Below are 19,323 nucleotides of genomic sequence, written 5' to 3'. Positions count from 1 at the left end.
GAACAATCGATATGCCAAGTGAATTCATAATCAAAAACCCTTTCCCCCAAGACTCTATAGACAGTAACTCTGGTCATATCATCAACCGGATTGAGAATTTGATTCCAGCATTCAGGCTTGCACAAAACCCTAAAAGCCATAGTTCTAGCCTCACTAGCATGAAACAAATAAATGGCAGCTTCCATACTAAAAAAGCACCAATCTTAGAACAGAAAAAACTATAGGGATATCTAAGACAAACTCGCAAGGGCGGAAGCAAGAAGAGGAGCGGCCAACCCTTAAAAACACAGCAGAGTAACCTAGAACAATCTACAAGGATCGAGATAATATGGGAAAAGAGTTAAAAACCAAGTGATTAGTTTTGGATTATTAATATTTGAGAATGCATCTAGGGAAAAACCAAGGTAGCATATATTAAATTTTACTTGATCTAAGGATCCTTTAATATTATATCTACGCTATCTGCCCCTTGATTTGCTAGTTGATCAACTGCTTTATTTCCTTCTCTATATATATGTCGGATTCTTATTTCTTCAAACCTATCTAATAGATTTAAAAGTGGTTATAGATTGGAATTGATCCTCCAATTTGGTGTCAAGTGTTTCCTGAGTGCATTCAGGATTATCTGAGAATCTCCTTCAATTACTAATTTCTTGATATTTAGTTCTAGACTTAATTTTAGCCCTTCCTTCAAAGCTTCTAATTCCGCTATGATATTGGTCGAGGTGCCTAATGGTTTTCCTCGTTTGACTAACCATTCTCCAGTGTCCCAAGTAATGATACATCATAATCCAGACTTTTCTGGGTTGCCCCTTGAAGCTCCATCAAAATTGAGTTTAATCCAGTTTTTAGGGGGACAGGTTGGGGGTGGCTACCATTTACATTCTTTTCTTGCTTGTAAGTTTTGTTTCCTATATGTTAGTGGTGGGTTTATGAGTTTGTTCCAATTTTGTTTCATCTATGCGTCCCAGTTCATGAAGGAACCTTCTTCTTTGGGTACTTTCCTAAGGCTACTGTTTATGAGTTCCATAATGCAAAGCCTCTACATTGTTGAGAAATGAGGGTAATTCTAAAGCTGAGTCTTTGAAGATTCTCCTATTCCTCTCCTTCCATATTCCCATAATAAAATAGAAGGCAATATGTTCCATAGTTTATTATAAACTCTTTTGTTTTCTCTTGTCGGCCAACTTGTTAGGTGATTAGATAGGTTATTAGGAAATGGGGATTGCCAATTTAATTTTTTGAATTAGCCATTCCTAACATTTTTTGGAGAACGAGCACTAGTAAAGAAGATGTTTTGTTGTTTTTGGGGCATTCTTACAGAGGATACATCTCGAAGGGCCTTCATATCCCAATTTAGTGAATCTATCTGCTGTTAAAATTCTCTTCTATATTGCTGCCCATAAGATAATATAAGATAAGATAATGATAATAATGTCCCACAAAAGACCAACAAAAGAGTCCAACGAAATAGAAGCTACAACAGACAGGAGAATCAACCTGATAGGAGCACCAAACGGTGTCCAGGAAACAATGAGCAACAAAACAAAGGGAGGAAACAAGAATGAACAGACGAGAGAAGGATTAGATATCCTTTCTCGATACAAAGAAATCCATCATTGAAGGATAAGACCCTGGAAGACCAGGGGCTCGAGCCTAAGCTCGAATTCAAGTAGCACGAGGATTAGAATGTCATTGCCTGATGAGTCCACGACGTGGTCTAATAGATATGATTTGCCTCGATGCGGGTGTGTCTAGCGACTGCTTCATGCCCCTAGAGGGTGACAAGGGCAGGAAGAAGGCAGCGATGAGCTGATCCGAAGCCTAGCTCTGAGGAAACATGAGCTATAAAGTGCGGTCACGAAGCTGTGAAGTGTCCCAGAGGTAAAGAGCTAAACATGGTTGGTCAAGGTAGCTGAAGAAAGCCGACAAAGATCTGCAATCTCTAAATAGGCCATGAAAACTACCTCCAACCTCATACTAGATAGGACATCTAAAGACGAAATGGATGTCCATCTCCGTCTCGGAAAAAGTGCAAAGGCAACAGATTCGATCGTATCTAGCCAAGTGGTGATTTGTCAAACAACGTAGTTTGTGTGAACCAACTCTAAAGGACCCCACGAAGATACAGAGGACATGGCTCCAGTGCCGACTCAAGTAGAAAGGGCGCACAATAGTCCCCTCATGGATCTCAAGAAAATGCTCCAAGTAAAAGGCCATCCATGGGCGCAGGCCGCCGTGCGGGTTAACCCAAGTCATGGTGGTTTATTGTCTGTATATGTCGAGTATGACATGCCCATTCAGCTCACCCTGTGAAGGGAGCAAATGAGTAGGAGCATCCAGTGAGAAATGATAAGGAGGGAGACGATCAATATCTATCCCAATCGAGCTAAGTAAGGCAGTTATCTGAGCATACCAACCACAAGCTCCAAGTCTAAGACCAGAGCTAGCAATATCAACGAAGGAGCAATAGGCAAGGTAGGAGTATCTGTGGCGGTCGTTCGTGGTGTCAGCAAAACCCCTGAGGTGGTGGAGAAACCAGATCAAGTCAAAGTTTCAGTTAAATATTTATGATAGAAAATTCCTACTTTAGGTAGGCATGTTGGGTTCCAACATAAGTTAAGGGGTATACTAGTTTCTTCCCAAATCTATGAGTTGATTAGTAGATCATATCCATTCCTTACACTATATTTCCCATTATTTCAAAGACCCCAAATTAGCTTATCTTCTCTATTCTTATAACTTAGATGTCTGTTGCATAAGAAATTTTTTAATTCCTCTTTCTCTTGAATGGTGAGATAAACGCTGTCCAAAGATTTCGATTCATAAATATCCTCACCATTCTCTTCTATCTTATATCTATAATTGATAACTTGTGTCCCCCATAATTGAGTTTAGGTGTTCTTGATGTTTCGAGATAAGTTACAACTATCAGGAGATGATAGACCGTCCCAAGAGTCTTCCCAGAAGAATGCTTTGTTGCCTTTCCCTACATCCCAAGTTAAATTGTTGCTCACAATGGGGCGGCATTTTATCATGAAATTTCATGTGTGATCCCTTAGGTGAGTTCCTTGTTCTAAATAATGATAATGGATCCGTTCTAGTTAAATATTTATGATAAGAGTATATTTGCCCATTTACTCTCTTTTTCCTAGTACATTCTCCAAATTAATTTTGCTTCTAAAGCTTTGTTTTGCCAACTTAGGTTTTTGATTCCTAAACCTCCTAGCCTTTTGGGTTTACAAATGGTTTCCCATTTAATTAGAGCTACTTTCTTTTATCATCAATACCTTCCCAAAAGATGTTTTTGAGCTTTCTTTCTAATTTTGTGTTAATACTTTTGGGTAATGGTAGACACGATAAAAAATAAGTTGGAATGGCTGAAAGGACAGCTTTAGTTTTTGTGTTTCTACCTGCCTTGGTTAGCCATTTTCCTTTCCAATTATTAATATGGTTATCAACTCTTTCTAGAATGGGTTCCCATGATTTAGAGTTACTTGTTTCCTTCTCTAAATGAATCACTAAATACTTGCATGGAAACGATCCTTTCCTATATCCCATAATATTGCAAATCTCATAATCCACTAGTGGTTTAGTGTTGATAAAGAAAATCTCATATTTATCAGTATTTACCTTTTACCCAGATGCTTCCATATACCTTTGTATAAGTGGTTTGAAGTTAAATGCCTCATTAGTTGAGCTTTACCCATGTAAGATAGTATCATCTGCAAATTCTTGATTGGTAATTTTTGCAATGTTATTGGATACCATTATTCCTTTTATTTTCCCTTCTATTGGTGGTTTTTTAATAGTTCTTCCAAAAACTTCTGCCATAATAATAAATAGGAAAGGCGAGATAGGGTCTCCCTATCTAATACCTCTTGACATATTGAACAGTCCTTCCAGTATTTCATTTATCAATATAGAAATATTTGGTGTAGCTATACAATTAACTATTAGGTTTACCCATTGACAAGAAAAACCAAAATGTTCCAGGGTTTTGCATAGAAACCTCCAATCAACCATGTCACATGCCTACAGTATGTCTAACTTTACAAGCATACATTCTTGTTTGTTATTTTGTGCTGAATGGATAGTTTTTTGAATAATGATAATACCATCTAGTATTGATCTTCCTGGGACGAAATCATTTTGTTCCTCTTATATGATTTTTAAGAGGATGTTTTACATTCTCATTGCTAGAATTAGATAATATTTTATAAAATGGTATTACATAGAGCAATTGGCATAAAATGCCTAGGTTCCTCATACTTAGATTTTTTTGGAATGAGTTAGGAAGGTATGATTGGTTTCAATTAACAACATCCCTGAATTTCTAGTTGCCTCAATGGCTTTCCATAGCTCTACCCCAATTATGTCCCAGCACTTTTGAAAAAAGAAGATATGGTAACCATTTGGGCTTGGTGACTTATCCAGATGCATCTTGAATAAGGTTGCTTTGACTTCTTCTAATGAGATTGGTTTGTTTAACATTTTATTGTTCGTTTCTGTGACCAATTTTGGGATGGAATTGAGCGTTTCCTTTTGAGCTTTCAAATTAGATGAATCAAAGTTATTTATGATTCTTGAAAAATATTCAACAAATACTTCTAATATTATGTTTGGATCCTCCTCAATAATTCCATTATTGTTTCTTATTTAGGTTATTCTATTGATATTTCTATTATTTGAAGTGTTGTTGTGAAAATATATTGTATTACGATTCCCTTCTTCCAACCATGTCTCCCTTTATTTTTGTTTCCAAAATACCTCTTCTTTGTCTAGTATAATGGCTTGTTTTCCTAGCAATTATTTTTCTTTTTAAGTATTTATCATTATCCATTCCATGTTTTATGATTTCTTCATTTAGGTATTTTAGTTCATCTTGATTATATAGATTTCCTTTGAATATGTTTTTAAAGTGTATTTTATTCCAATTAAGAATATTTTCCTTTGGTCATTTTAGTTTAGATACGAAACGAGAGTTTTCATCCTTCAAATAAGCATTCACTCCACCATTTCTTGATATTTTCCACAAATTCCTTATCTAAAAACCACAGTTTTACACATTTGAAATGGATTTCTTGTGACTTTCCATGATTCTGCAAATTCTAATCTGATTGGAAAGCGATCAGACCCAACATTTGGTAAAATGCTAGCTTGAAGAACTGCATTCAGTTTACTTAAATCTCCTTTGAGTAAGAATCTGTCTAATCTTTCTGCTATATTACAGAATACTGCCCTTTTGTCGTTCCATGTATAAACTCCATTATTAGTATGTGTATCCATTGGTTATTTTTCTCTACCCATTCCTTAAAATCTAATGATGCACGAGAGAGGGTTTGAATTCCACCAAATTTCTCTTCTAGATTTAGTATTGCATTAAGGTCACCTCCAATAAGAATACTATCACTTGGATGGCCATCAATGAATTTATGTATTTCCTTCTGTCGTTCTTTTTTATCTGCTGATTGGATAGGGCCATATATGTTTATAAGGATTAAGTGGGTATTGTTTCTGAAACTTTTGATTCTACCACCCATCCAATTTTTTGCTGTTGCAAGTTTGATTCAATAAGATCCATTTTCCAATTACCTAGTTTCTTTTTTAATGTAAGTCCTTCGTCTTTACTTAGCTTAGTTTCTTGAATTAGTATGACTTCAAATTCAAATAGGGTTAAGTTGTGCTTTAATACGCGTTTTTTGCTAGGGGCATTAAGGCCCCTAGCATTCCAAGTAGTTTTCTTCATTGATCTTCATTGTTATAGCACAACTTTCCATCACATTTTTTTCATGTATGTAGCTTTGAAGCAATCATTAACTTCATAGCAGCCTTCAACAAATTAAGTATTAAATAGTTAACTGCATTCAAATATATCAGCAAGGAAAGGACCCTCTCGCTGCTCCCCTAACACCAACTTACATCATTAATCTAATTTTGACAAAGATCAACTTTATGTATTTGAGATAATGAAGAGTATCTCTTGGTACAAACCACTGTGAGCTTTATAGGTGAGTTAATATATGGGAGGCAAAATGATAATGTCTTGGTGCCCAAGAGTGGTCGAAATTGCACATCACTTTGTAATTAAACCTATGGGCATTTTAACTTCAGATATGTCTTCTATTTCAATAATGAAATTTTGGTGGATGGCCTTACAAAACTTCAAAATTGACAAGGAGTTTATGGCACATGTCAAGCTAAGAAGAGGTACAGAGCTCCTTTTGAAAATGTAATAGCTTGGAGAGCTAAGGTGATCCTTCAATTGATCCTCAATGACATTTGTAGATATATAAAGAAAGTAGCAATCTCCAATGCGAACAATGTTTTGTAATTTGTAGATGACTTTTCAAACAATGAATGTGGGTATCTTTATAAAAAAAAACGATACCATTAAATTAGCTCAAAACATTCAAAGTTGTTATAGAGAACAATCACGAAAGAGTTTCAAAATCCTTATCTTGAACAATGGCGATGAATTTCATCATAGAGAAGTCGTTGATTTTTGTACTCGAGGGAATCCAAAGACAAGTTACAACACCCTAGACTCCACAACAAAAAGCAATTCTAGAGGAAGAATTATAATGTCCTCATTTGTGTTAAGAAATCCTACAATTGATTGAGTCAATTCATCAAAGCGACCCTCATCAGCTGATAGTGTGAGTGTCTTAGTGGTGGATTTACTATTTTTAGTAAGTATAATTCGGGCAAATGCCATATTTGGGAATGCAGTCGGTGGCACTAGCAGTTGGTCATCACTTGCATTGGATGGAGCTATTAATTGATTGGGTTCATATTTATTAATTAGATATTAAAGTTGCATTATTATAATGGCACTTTATTATATTTATTATTAGAAAATGATGTTGTGTTGAGGAAGCTTCTTAAGTGGAGTTATGTTTGGGAAACTTGTGCCAATTGGAGATTATAAATATGAGCCCATTTGATGAGAAAAGCATTTGATTGATTATTTTCTTTTGTTACTTGTAAAGAGTTTCCTAAGTTTTTGATTTTCCAATCCTGTTGAGGTATAAGGGTTTGAAGGCTGAGGTATTACTCCATTGCTAAAAAATAGTGGAGTTTGTATTTGTGAATCTCAAAAGTACATTTTAATTCACAACTGAGGTATTGTGAATTAATTGTGAGAGTTTATTCAATTAAATTGAAAGCTAAGTTATTGGTTCGGGCTTGGGGACGAATTCGAGTTCTAGTTCGAGTTCTTGGGTTCGGGCAAAAAAATCCTATTTGGATTCATGGGTGGGTTCCTAAGTGTGTGTATATATATACAAAAAAAAAAAGAAAAAAAGAAACCCACGAGTCCTTCAAGGTTCGCCATGAGTCCTTTCGGGTTCACCGTGGGTCTGCCTGGGTTCGCTGCCGATCTGGTCTGGGTCCTTATATTAAACTATGGGTCCGCACACGTCTACGTTGGGAATAAGGGATGATTGTATATCCAATAAAGAATTTGTAGCCTACTGTGTCAATGAATACTAGATCCATGGCATTGTTAGCATATTGACAATTAAGCGAGGGAATTAAAGCAATATTGTAATATTCAGTTTCTAGTAGTCAATTAAGTCTTTACATAGACTTTAGAAATATATTTTTATTCTTTTAGATAAGTTCTTATCCTTTTCTTTCTTAGTTGTCGATCTTATCCTTTGTGCATAAATTGTTTGTATCTCTTATTTAAGGAGAATGTCACTCCTTTGTTAATATGGAAAATCTAGGTGATCATTTTGAGCCTTATATTTGTTTGATCTATGGAAGAAAATGTTACTTGTCAGGTTTGCTGCCTCGAGGTTTGGAATAAAAAAGGTGGTGGGCACAGCAATAGAGTTGGTGAGACAAAAGTATTTATTGATGTTTGAACATTACCCATTTCCTTCTCCACTTTGCATGATACCATATTCCTTTTCCAAATTTAAAATGTGATCGCCATATTTTGTATATATTATATATGAAGATTAACTGAATACAAAATCAAACAAAATTTACAGCTATAATTTATGAAGAATATTTAGAAATCAGTAATTTTTATGACAATCTTAATAATATCATATTTTATTTTTATGATGAATATTTATAAATTTTTGTTTAACAAAAATTTATTGAAATATAGCAGAACTACATTCTTTCTAACAAACTAAAATTCATTTCGCCCTAGACATGCCAAAGAAAACATCAATTTGAAGATAATTAATGATGTAATTTTGCATCAACAAGCATCTAGAAATAAGGACCAAAATTATGCTTGATATTTCTTGAAACAATTTGTCTGCTACAAATGTCTCTACACCAACAGTAGAACGATCTAGGTATCATTGAGCTGCAGACTTCACCTTTTATTGCTGTTCTTATGTGTATTTTACACCTAAGATATTTACCACACAAGCAAATCCAATATTGCATGTTGCTTACTTATTTGAAGAAAAGTATTATTTCTATCAATTTCTGCAAAGCACAATGCAGCATGGAGAGCAATGAATTATGACTAGTCTAGCATAACAAACTTCTCAAAGTATGCACCATCCCATCATACAATTCTCCAATCACATCAAACAATATCAGTTCTGCAATTCATCAAACATCGTCTGTCTTCAAAACAATATTCATTTAGGTTTCTGTCATATGAATTAACCATTAAGGTCAGCTACATATCCTTGCATGGAAATACATGCATGCATAAATATCATGAAAAATAGACATAAATAAAATCTTGTAAAACTGAGAAGTTGTTATATAGAGTATTTCCCTTCATATAACAAAGCATAAGAAGGTTCTAGACAACCCTCACCTCAGGATTCAAAAATGCAAGTTCCCTGGCACGTCCAGCTATTGTCTTATAGTCAAATTGTGTAGTGCTTGTGAAGACTACAGATGAAAACAAATGGTCATAAACTCTAATGAAACAAAACTATCAAATTACCCATTAATCAAACTTTGCAACAAAATTTTATCTCCTTAAAACTCCTCGAGAATGATATGTGCATGCAACATATTGCCTTTCTCAAAACATAGTAAAATAGAAAAATAACGATTGACAAAACTTATAAAAACCTAAAAGCAATATCATATACGTACTTTCTTTGTCAGGCCAAAACCTTATATACGTTCCTTGTAAAGATGTGGATCCATTAGTAACCTCATTAGAAAGTAGTTCAGTCACGGGCTTTCCACGCATAAAGGTTTGATGATATTCCATCCCACCCCGCCAGACTGTAACTTCCAATTTCTGGTTTAAAGAACAATTTATTATTTTAAAAAAATTCCCTTGTGTCTAGAAGTAAATTTAACTAAAAATGAGTGGCATAACCCCTAAATTCCAAGAAGGTTAATTTAGATATTAAATTCCAGCATTGGAATGAACTTCATCAACAAGTCTTGAAATAATGCCACTTTCATTAAAAAAAAATTAGATGTAGGAATAAATATGCAAAAACAGGGCAAATGAGCAGCATGTAAACATCTGGAATCAATATGAATTATAATTTAAGATATGAAGCACCAAAGTTCATACTATAATATCTAATAGCTGCATACAAGCTATCAGCAAACGGCCGCAATATGGTTAAGAACGCCAATAAAATATTTGCTCTCTATAATTAATTCTTAAGATTCAACACTCTTGGTCCAACTGCGTCCATAAATTGGTAACAATGCCTCCTTTTCCTGCCTCCATTTCATTTCCTAGCTAAATTCCACACTGCATTAGAGACACACATTCAAAACCAATTCATATGCATAAGTGATTTATCCCACCATTCTCTTCAGAATTAACATGGTGTCTCTGTCATAACTGACTTGGACAAGCCAACATTGTTCTGAGGGTCTTCCTACATATTTTAGTAAGCATTTATTATTGTAAGTCAATGACTGATGATTACTGTTCTGGGACCAAGCTATAATCTGCTGCAGTGGGCCAATGGTGCTATTCATGATCTTGGTTAAATTAAACTTTTGTTTATATATATATATATATATATAGAAAATCTAGTTATGATCTAATAAAACTCAATATACATTAAACTAACATTTTATTCAACAAAAAATTGAATAAATGCAAATTAAGTAAAAAGAAAACTAAAAAAATTAAAACTTCAAAGTTTTACCTACAAGTATAACTAAGTTGGCTGGACTTGGATAGGAAATGACTGCAAAATCTATGTTGAATAAATGAAATTCCCAATTTTTGAAATAGGTTTTAATAAGAAATTAAAGTATAAAATAATTAAAATAAAGTAAATATTAAATAATTGAAATTAATTAAGATGGTCAAAAGACATAATAATGAAAAGTTTTTATCCCATCAAAAATGGGATATAAACGGGAGAAGAGAACTTCATTTTAAGGGGGAAGGAAGAGAAAGGGTAAGTTGTGCATCAAGTAAGAATTAATGGAAGAGAAAAAATAAATGAGGTAAAAAAGGAAGCGTCTCCTTCAAAGGGAGAAATCAGTGTAGGATTATGACTCTTTCAAATGGCAACCATTGTGAAGGCTTGTGACCTTTCCAAATGGTGGTAATTGCAAAAGGTTGTGACCAATGCAAAGGGCAGCCATGATGAAGAGGTGTATCTCTCCCCCACATTGGAAGATATAAAGGAGTGAAGGTGTCGTTTAAGGAGGGCACCAGAGGGAGATTAAATTGGGGAATTATTGATTATTCTCAAAGGCAACAATAAAAGGTTATGACTCAAATTTTATGAAAGTTGCTGACCCTTTCACCAATAAAGTATTAAGGAAGTTTATTTGAAGCATTGCAGCACTAACCAATCATCATCCTTCATCCACCAATCATTAATCCCTCAAAAAATAAAGCAAACAATCATCATATCCAGATCAAACATAAAATTCAGCAGTCACGAATAACACTATCAAATCAACATTCTTTAAATCATCATCCCCCAATATACCAAACTAGCATTCATTATATCGTCACTTTTCAATCATCTAATCAACAATTGCTTAACCATAACTCATCAATACCTCAAAGCCAAATCAATAGAATCAGTCAACAACAATCAAATGATCAATCAGACAAGACAACAAAAAGCATCAGTGATCTCATATCGATGAACCAATCACATTGGACTTACAGTGATCTTATCAAGTATATAGAATCTAAAAACCATATCTATAAATTGGTAAGAATTATAAGTTCTTATAATAAGCAGCATATTGGATCCTACTTATGATTTCCTGCATATAAATAATGGCCCTGTCTATGATTTTTATTTATAAATGTGAAAAATATTTATGAATATAATATTACTATGTGATATTTTATTTCAAGAATACATAACATGTAACTCCTTATGTATTTGTTGTAAGCAATCAGGGTAGGGATAAGGTCCTCTTCTAAGCACACCACTTCATGGTGGTGACAAATACCCCATGAGACCAACGGGTGCAAGGAGTGCCCCGCCCTTGCCGTTAGAAGGAAAGGATGTTCCAAACACCCTATTTATAATTTTAGTTTCTTCAAAACCGTAACTTGGTTGACCATTATGTTAGGAACACTAAACATGAGGATAATAAAAATGGCAACGGAAGAGTGGAATTGCTATGGGGTTCCTCACTATTGTACACCCACTCATATGGATGGCAAAGGGCGACATGATGGACAAGATGGATGACATCCGCTGTTGGGCCTAGGGCAGAGGATTGTTTAAGGCACCCTAATATGCCCCTTATCCTAGCTCTCCTATGGTTGGATTCCATCAATAAATTACAATAATTAAATCGATGTTCCAAGTAGGGTTTATGTATGCTTTCGATGTCTCTAACAAGGAAGATATATTTATGGGTTATGTTTCAGTGATTTCCTAACATGTTGCAGGATCTCAACCAGGTACATGGATATTTCTAATTTCTAATTCCATTCTATTTCTTGTTCTATTTGGAATTTATGATTTAGGGCAAAAGCTGGGGGCATTTACAAAAGAAGGCATTACAATTAACCATGTCTGGCAGTTCAGATTCATACAAGGGGCCATGCTTGGATGTCATTTTGGAGTAATATTATTAATGATATTAGTTTTCATTAAATGTGAATTTTGTGGAGGGATGCTCAGCTATAATGATTTCTTGTAGAGTTTTCCTCAGTGGGACTCTAAATATTTTTAATAGTGAAATCATGCTGCTTTAACTCTTAAAGAGTCCCTCCATGCATTCAAAAGGATACATCTTGCATGTCAATCACAGTTAGATAACTGAACTGGAAATACGCATTTTCCTCTCTGGAGAATTAAACACTAAATAAGTTGTTATCACCATATTTTTTTAAACGGAATACAATATCTTACTCAAAAAGAGAAAAGGATTACCAGCACAAATGACTGTAAGACGCACACATTCATGAAATTCAGGAAAACATCTGTTCAGGTAAGTATTACATGTGATCAAAGAATCACATAACTGTGGTTTTGATTATATGAAATTCCTGGCATACATCATAAACAGTTTTCCTGGAAGAGGATTGTGCAGTCATTATGTTAACCATAAATTAGACAGGGTTGTCTAACAGTGTTTAATGAGGGAAGATGGGAAAAACTTATCTGTCTATTTATCAACCAGAAAACAGAACTTAGCTTTTGTCTAACAGTGTTTAATGAGGGAAGATGGGAAAAACTTATCTGTCTATTTATCAACCAGAAAACAGAACTTAGCTTTCTTTATATTTCACTGAGGCATTTGTCAGTCAGTTAGTATGCCCTGTGCATACTTTTGTACAGATGAGCTTATATATTGTTGATTGCATAAGGTGTGCTTTTAGAATATATGTTTTCATTATGAGATATAGAGCTGAAAGGAAATAAGAACAGGACGGCGAATTCATTTTCACCTAAGGAGTGCAAAACCATAGTATCATGACTGAGCTGTCCCTGTCACAGAACTAACTGTTCCCAAGTAGTTGTAAATTTGTGCATGACGTCTTTTTAGTTATGGCTGATTCCCACGGATTTTACAACATGAAATATCTCTTAATAAAATTGATTTGTAATGTTTTGAGGAACCATAATTAGTATTTTGCTTTGAGTCTGAAGTCATCCCAGTTAGTATATGACTACACTAGTAATGTGCTGGAATACTTCAGGTATTTTCTCCTTGTTTTGTTATGACTGATGTCTTTAAAAAATTTAAAATATCATTTATACTTATAGACTCCCTCTAACCTGAGATATCTACAGGATCACCTGCATTTTGTTGCATGTAAATGATCATGAACAGATGTTACACAGTAATTTCGCCCCTGGCTAACCTGTTGTTCTAAATATTTGAGGAACGCATATTGTTCTAATGCATGTCAGTGGTACTGAGATTTGCATAACTATAATAAGGTGGAAGAAGCTTTTATGTTGCCTGTCTATTACTATAGCTATTGTTTTCATTAAGGGATATTTTATCTCTTTTCTTAAGTGAGGAATTCGTTGCATGCCTGATATCACAGAACTTTGGTTTGTGATTTATGGATATTATTATCATACATTAAGGATTGTCTTCATTTCTTATTAATGAGGGAATATATCAATTCCTTTAATGTGGAATGGAAGATTGTTATTCTCTCTCTGTCATTGAGATTAAAGCATATGATTACACAAAAAATGAAATCAAAATGATTATTTTGGCAGTTTACTCAAGATTGGATTATCATTTCATTCTGTTTAGATCTTACTACTGGCTGTGATTTGCTTTTGGTAACAGTATCTTGACTGCCAGTGTTATAAAAAAATTATTTAGTCGATATAAAACTATAGAATGTTGTATTATCAGAAGTTACCTGAATTAATGGATATACCAGGAAAAAGACAGCATTGATTTGATTATGATATTATTATCGTTTAATCATATCAGAGTATGATGTCATTCTAGGCATTTTATTTCAAGCCTTAATAAGTCACTAAACCATATAGAAATTTTGATAAAGTCTTTGTAGGAGGACTGACATATCTGTTATGTTAAATTAAATAAGCTGAAAGACAATTGTGAATTTACAAACTTTAGGTAATACATACGGTCATGACATCAGTGTGGAAAAGTGTATTTGTGTCAATGATAAACTATAATGACTACACTATTAGTTGAATATTATGAAAAGGATTGTAGCAGATGTAATCTTTATGGTCTATGGACCGACAGAGAAGAAAAAGGATTTTAATTAATTGATATTTCATCATAAAATTTGCCTTCATAATTTCAAGGGATATACTAAATTTAACGTAATGTTCTGTGGGCCATTTGTAGGTGAGAAGAAGTGAATTTCCCTGGGTTAATTTATATTAAATCATAGAAATAAATGTTAGTGATTATAGAATAATGTCTAATGAGATTTTTTATCTGGAAGCCACTTCCCAATGTATATATATGCATAACATGTTTAAGTTTGTGCATCATGTAATTCCCAGTTTTTATACCTTTCAGTAATATGTTTAAAATGTAACCTCAAATAATGGATCTAATAAGCTCAAGTGAGGACCATTATTTGGCATTGCATTTCTAAATGCATATTGTGCTTTTTTAAATCTATGGCATGGCAACTGGGTGGAAAAGGTTTGGTGACATTGAAGAGTGTTAACTAAGTTTTGTACAGTTACCTTTTGGGTGTATTTGGTGTATTTTTAGCATTATGCATCCTTGTGCTTCAAGATTCGATATCATAGGATATGCAGCATAGAGTCTGGGAATCCCATATAATACGATGTGGAATATATGTTTTATATTTATAATTGTCATGAGAAATGTCAAAGAATTATCAGAATTGAGTGGTGGTTGTTATTAAACCATACAAAGCCTCTGATGTCTCTTATGGGATACATAGCCAGGGTCACATCTGCGAGTACTCTAAGAAATAGGTCCAATCTAGGTGAAGATGTCTTTCTGTTATAAAGGGAGTCAAATTATACCCTGGCTAACAACTACAGTTCTTCTATTCAATACAAAGAGTGATTTCTACAATACCTTGAGGTAATAGGAGTAGTCATAGTTGAAAAATGCAAACTTGGCAAAACCTTGCCAAGCCCAAACAACAGGACTTGACAAAAACTTGGCAGCATAAAAACTTGCTTCAATTTAATTAGAAACGCTGTTTTTTGCTTTTGCAAAATTAAAAGAGGGCACAAATAAGTACATAGAAGAAACAAGTTGATTCTAATTATATTTGATTGATTTTTTTGCATATCGGATACAAAAGGCATCCTTATGTATCATCTGATCATTATAGTCTGAAACAAATTGATAATAGAAAATTGCTTTTTACAATTAAAGCACATACTACATCAAAACAAATTACATCTTTCTCTTTCTTGCTCTCATGAAAACTAGGGAAGAGCTAGAGCTAGAGGGCCTGGCCTGAGGAATCTATTGCAGATCCTTGCCATAGTTGGCATTACAAGCTATTTCTCGACATCCATCCTAGATGTAGATGTTGGTGGCAAAAACTTCTCATCCTCCTCAATATCATCCAATAGCAACCCAATTGCACCCCTCCTCCAATCCTAGCTTTCCAAATCATAGATGTTATCCTCAATAAACAATGGACACTATTTGTCCCACATTGTACAATCACTATAGGATCTATCTCATCCAAATCAATTGGAAAATTGATATTTCATGCGCCTTTGTTGTGTACGACCAAAAGTTTTATTGCACAAAGACAGGGTCATTGAGGTGTTTTTGGGAATATTTGTTCCACTTCATTGTGCGGATGGCCTCAAACACACTCTAATTGTGCTCATAGTTTGATGCACTACAGAGTTGTAATAAGATGCGAAAGCGAATCTTTGAAGATTTGGAATATTTTCACCCCAACTTGACCACTACGACTCTACAATATAATATATTGAAGAGTTAGCCAGCAAAGCCAAAACATATTTTATCAAATTCTGATTAGCTTTAATCCCTAAAACATGCAATGCTTTTTTATCTTTGTTTTCACACTGTCTAGACTAATAGTTCCTTTTCTAACAATACTCGCAGTAGCATTTTCTCCAAAACTCAATTGCTCCTCCATCTATGTTCTACACTATAAGAAATTTAATTTTCTCATCAATCATGTGACACAAACAACTATTGTCTATATACCATTCTTCTCTATCATTTTGAGCATATAGGGCAATTTGTATTAACATGGATTTTTCTTTCCTTTCCTCTTCCTTCTAATTAATTTGAATGGAATCTCCTTTTGTTCAAGAGGATACCTTACTTGTCATCTTACTTTTGGGGATCTAAAAAATTATACTATGTGCCCATAATTATTGTATTTAGAGCAAGGGAGCAATTAAATTGCAATTCACTTTGTCAACTTCAGAGGTATTTGTAACCTTGTTCCAACCAGACTTTTTCAAATGAGTCCTACGGTTCATTGCCTTTTGACCAAAATAATTGCTTAGACATATGTGCTTTCCAATGCGAGTAGAATTTTCCAAATGTGTTCTTCCTATCATGTTGATATGTGCTTGGTTTTGATGCAATGTGACTTTCTTTTCTTTTGCTACATTCTCCTTTAAAACGACTTTTAAGTGAATCGGTGTAACTCTTTAAATTTCCTTCATTAGTCTTTCTCGATGACCCCTTTGATCACTCTTCATTTGTCTTCTAGCTTTCTTTATAGCTAAATTGTATGTTGTTTGATGGTGATCGTTATCCAATAACGATATCCTCTAGAATTTCATTGCTCTTTTCAAATTTTACTCGTGTTCAACTTGGTGATTGCTTTCTCTAATTTCTTCCCTGGAGAAAGAATCTCAAATTCTAGTCTTTACACATTTCTTCCTTTATCTTTAATTGAGATTTGATTTCTTCTTCAATTTTCTTGGCTTGGTCAACTTATACTTTCAAATCAATAATTACTTTTTTCCAATTTTTCAAGAGTTTGGCCCTTTTACATGTTTATGAATAATCCCTTTGTACTTTAATTTCTTCTTCCTAAGTTTCTCAATTTTAGCTACGGCCCAATAGGGCACTTCCTCAAAGCTTTGTTGATCTTCATCATCAGATTTGAACTTCTAATCCTCAAGTGAGTATTGTTTTCTTTATCGGTAGCATTGTTGGGGTTAAGCAATGTACCGATGAGCTTGAGGAGTCCTTTATTTGGGATTTACATTGATGAGCTTGAGGAGTCCTTTATTAAGCACCTTCCTGTAGAAGATGATTGCCATATTCACCATGTGTTACTTCATATCTTGCTTTTCACAGATGATGTGGTTCTTTTGGCCTCTTCCTTAGAGGGCTTACAGAGATAGTTGGACTACAAGGCTTCTTTTTGTGGTTTGAGACGGTTCAATGTCAATCTCCGTGGGACTAAAGTAATGGCCTTCAATTGCCTTATACCTCACATCTTCACTTCACCTTTGGTGACTTTGAGATTGAGAATGTCTCATCTTATACCTACTTGGGGGTCAAGTTTTAGGGTCCCTGTTTTAGTTTGAGGCTCATCATTCAATTGTGCATAAGTAAGGGTTTTGGGTCCTGTTGATGTGAGTTTTGTTACACTGCAAAATATAGAATCAAAAAATATTTCAAGGAGAAACATCAAATACTCAATCCTCTCTTGATATAAGGTCATTTCTCATGCTAAGCTATGAATGACTTCAAGGTTCCTTCTTAATCGTGGACTTCACTCAATTTTATGATGTGATATGTTGGTTATCACTGTTAATGTTTGGTAGCTTCTGTTGGATAACTCTATGGATATACATGTAATTATATATGAGATATAATTCTATGTGAAACATAAACTTATTATATGTAAGAAATATATATTTATATATATTTAACAATAATTAAGTTTATATAAATTAATTATTTGATTATTGAATAGACATGTCTATTCAATAACCTATGCTCAATATAAATGAGAGGATGTTGCATATGGAAAACATATACCTCAATAGGCAATGTCATTACATTTGCAACAGATCCAGAAAACTCAACATGGTATCAGAGCTAGGTTGCAAGTGTAAGAAATGATTATTGGCATTTGTCATTGAAATAATTTATCACACATGAAAGGAAAGTAAATGACAAAACAATGAACTACTGGAGAATAATGTGCGCATCGACAAGTGTCATATTTGGATGATTCAGATTAGAGAAGTTGATATGGAAGATTTAATAGTGATGTACAACAATCTGCTCAAAATTTAGACCAGCGATACAAAGAAAATGGGTGAAAGCGAAGATAATTTCATATTACAATGAAGACGCGAACATGGCTATTTTAATACGCATAGTCAATCAAGTTATATTAATTCAAAATGTGGATGTGAGGGAGGAATGACTTCCCATTTCAGATGTTAAACTTTGTGAACTTATACGAGTCCGAATGTGATTTGGTCCTAAAATATTCAATGTATCCCTCAGAAGCATGAGTTTTAATATTTTGCTAGAAGCATGAGTTTTAATATTTTGCCAAGAGCATGAGTTTTAATATTTTACTCTGGTTATGCATGAATTTGATTATAAAAGAATGCTTCCATTGGTCTTACAATTCACCACAATAGGTCGACAAAAAGGCACTCCAAGATCTCCAAAGAAAATCTAGAGATTTGATGTATGTGAATTTATACAGCTTAAAAAACAGGATCTTCGTTCGGCTTGCAAGATCTACACTAGACGGAAAAATCTTTTGGAAGAATTCCACATCAAACATTCTTGTTTCCTAAGAGGTTGAAGATTATGAAGATACTTTTTACATGAGAGAATATCATATACATATGAAAAAGTTTTCGTTCAAGAGACAAATACAGAAGCTGATGGAACCACCAGCCAGGCGACCGACGAGTTCTTTGATATCTTACAAAGAAAAGCGAAGAAGGGGACCGTTCTTGGAAGAAATTTTAGGCATGCAACACCTCACTGTGTTCATGCAACTTCAGATGAACTAAAATGGGAATAATATATTTTAAATCAATTCTCTAAGTAATACGGTTGAATGGAAAGAGGAAAAGTACCAAATAAATTCTTGGTGAAGGTATGATATATTTTATGTTTTATTCTAATGTTAAAATTCAATCAATTCATACTATATATATCCGATATGCTATATGTTATATGTTATGAATTAATTCATAATATATATTCGATATGTGATATCAAATTAATTGATTATTATTAGGTATTATATTATGAATAAAATTAAGTATTATGTTATCTTAATTTTTGAAAATATAAAATAAAGAGTTATGTTATAATCATTTATGTTGTTAGTAATATGCATGAGTTAAATTACTCAACATCAAATTAATGTTATCATTCTTATTTTATATCTCTATATGAGCTATTTGCCTTGATCTTTTCGTCCGAGAATGCTGTTGCAGGAAAAGG

At 33.9% G+C, this 19,323-nt stretch overlaps 1 protein-coding gene across 1 annotated transcript in view; it reads right to left on the bottom strand.

The window, feature by feature from the left end:
- The window catches only part of LOC149542498 (DNA gyrase subunit B, chloroplastic/mitochondrial-like), a 239,640-nt gene that overhangs the window by 126,300 nt on the left and 94,017 nt on the right, over window positions 1-19,323 (bottom strand). Inside the window, exons 7-8 of the mRNA XM_089797436.1 lie at window positions 9,085-9,235; window positions 8,798-8,874 (exon numbers count right to left, since the gene is read on the bottom strand). Of these exons, the coding sequence (XP_089653562.1) occupies window positions 8,798-8,874; window positions 9,085-9,235 (228 nt within the window). The remainder of the gene's footprint in view (window positions 1-8,797; window positions 8,875-9,084; window positions 9,236-19,323) is intronic.

This window comes from Cupressus sempervirens, chromosome 8 (genome assembly GCF_028749045.1).
Source record: "Cupressus sempervirens isolate cs-2001-9-10 chromosome 8, ASM2874904v1, whole genome shotgun sequence".
Lineage (NCBI taxonomy): Eukaryota > Viridiplantae > Streptophyta > Pinopsida > Cupressales > Cupressaceae > Cupressus > Cupressus sempervirens.
The sequence above is the reverse complement of the archived record's forward strand: the minus strand, read 5'-3'. Positions and strand labels throughout refer to the sequence as shown.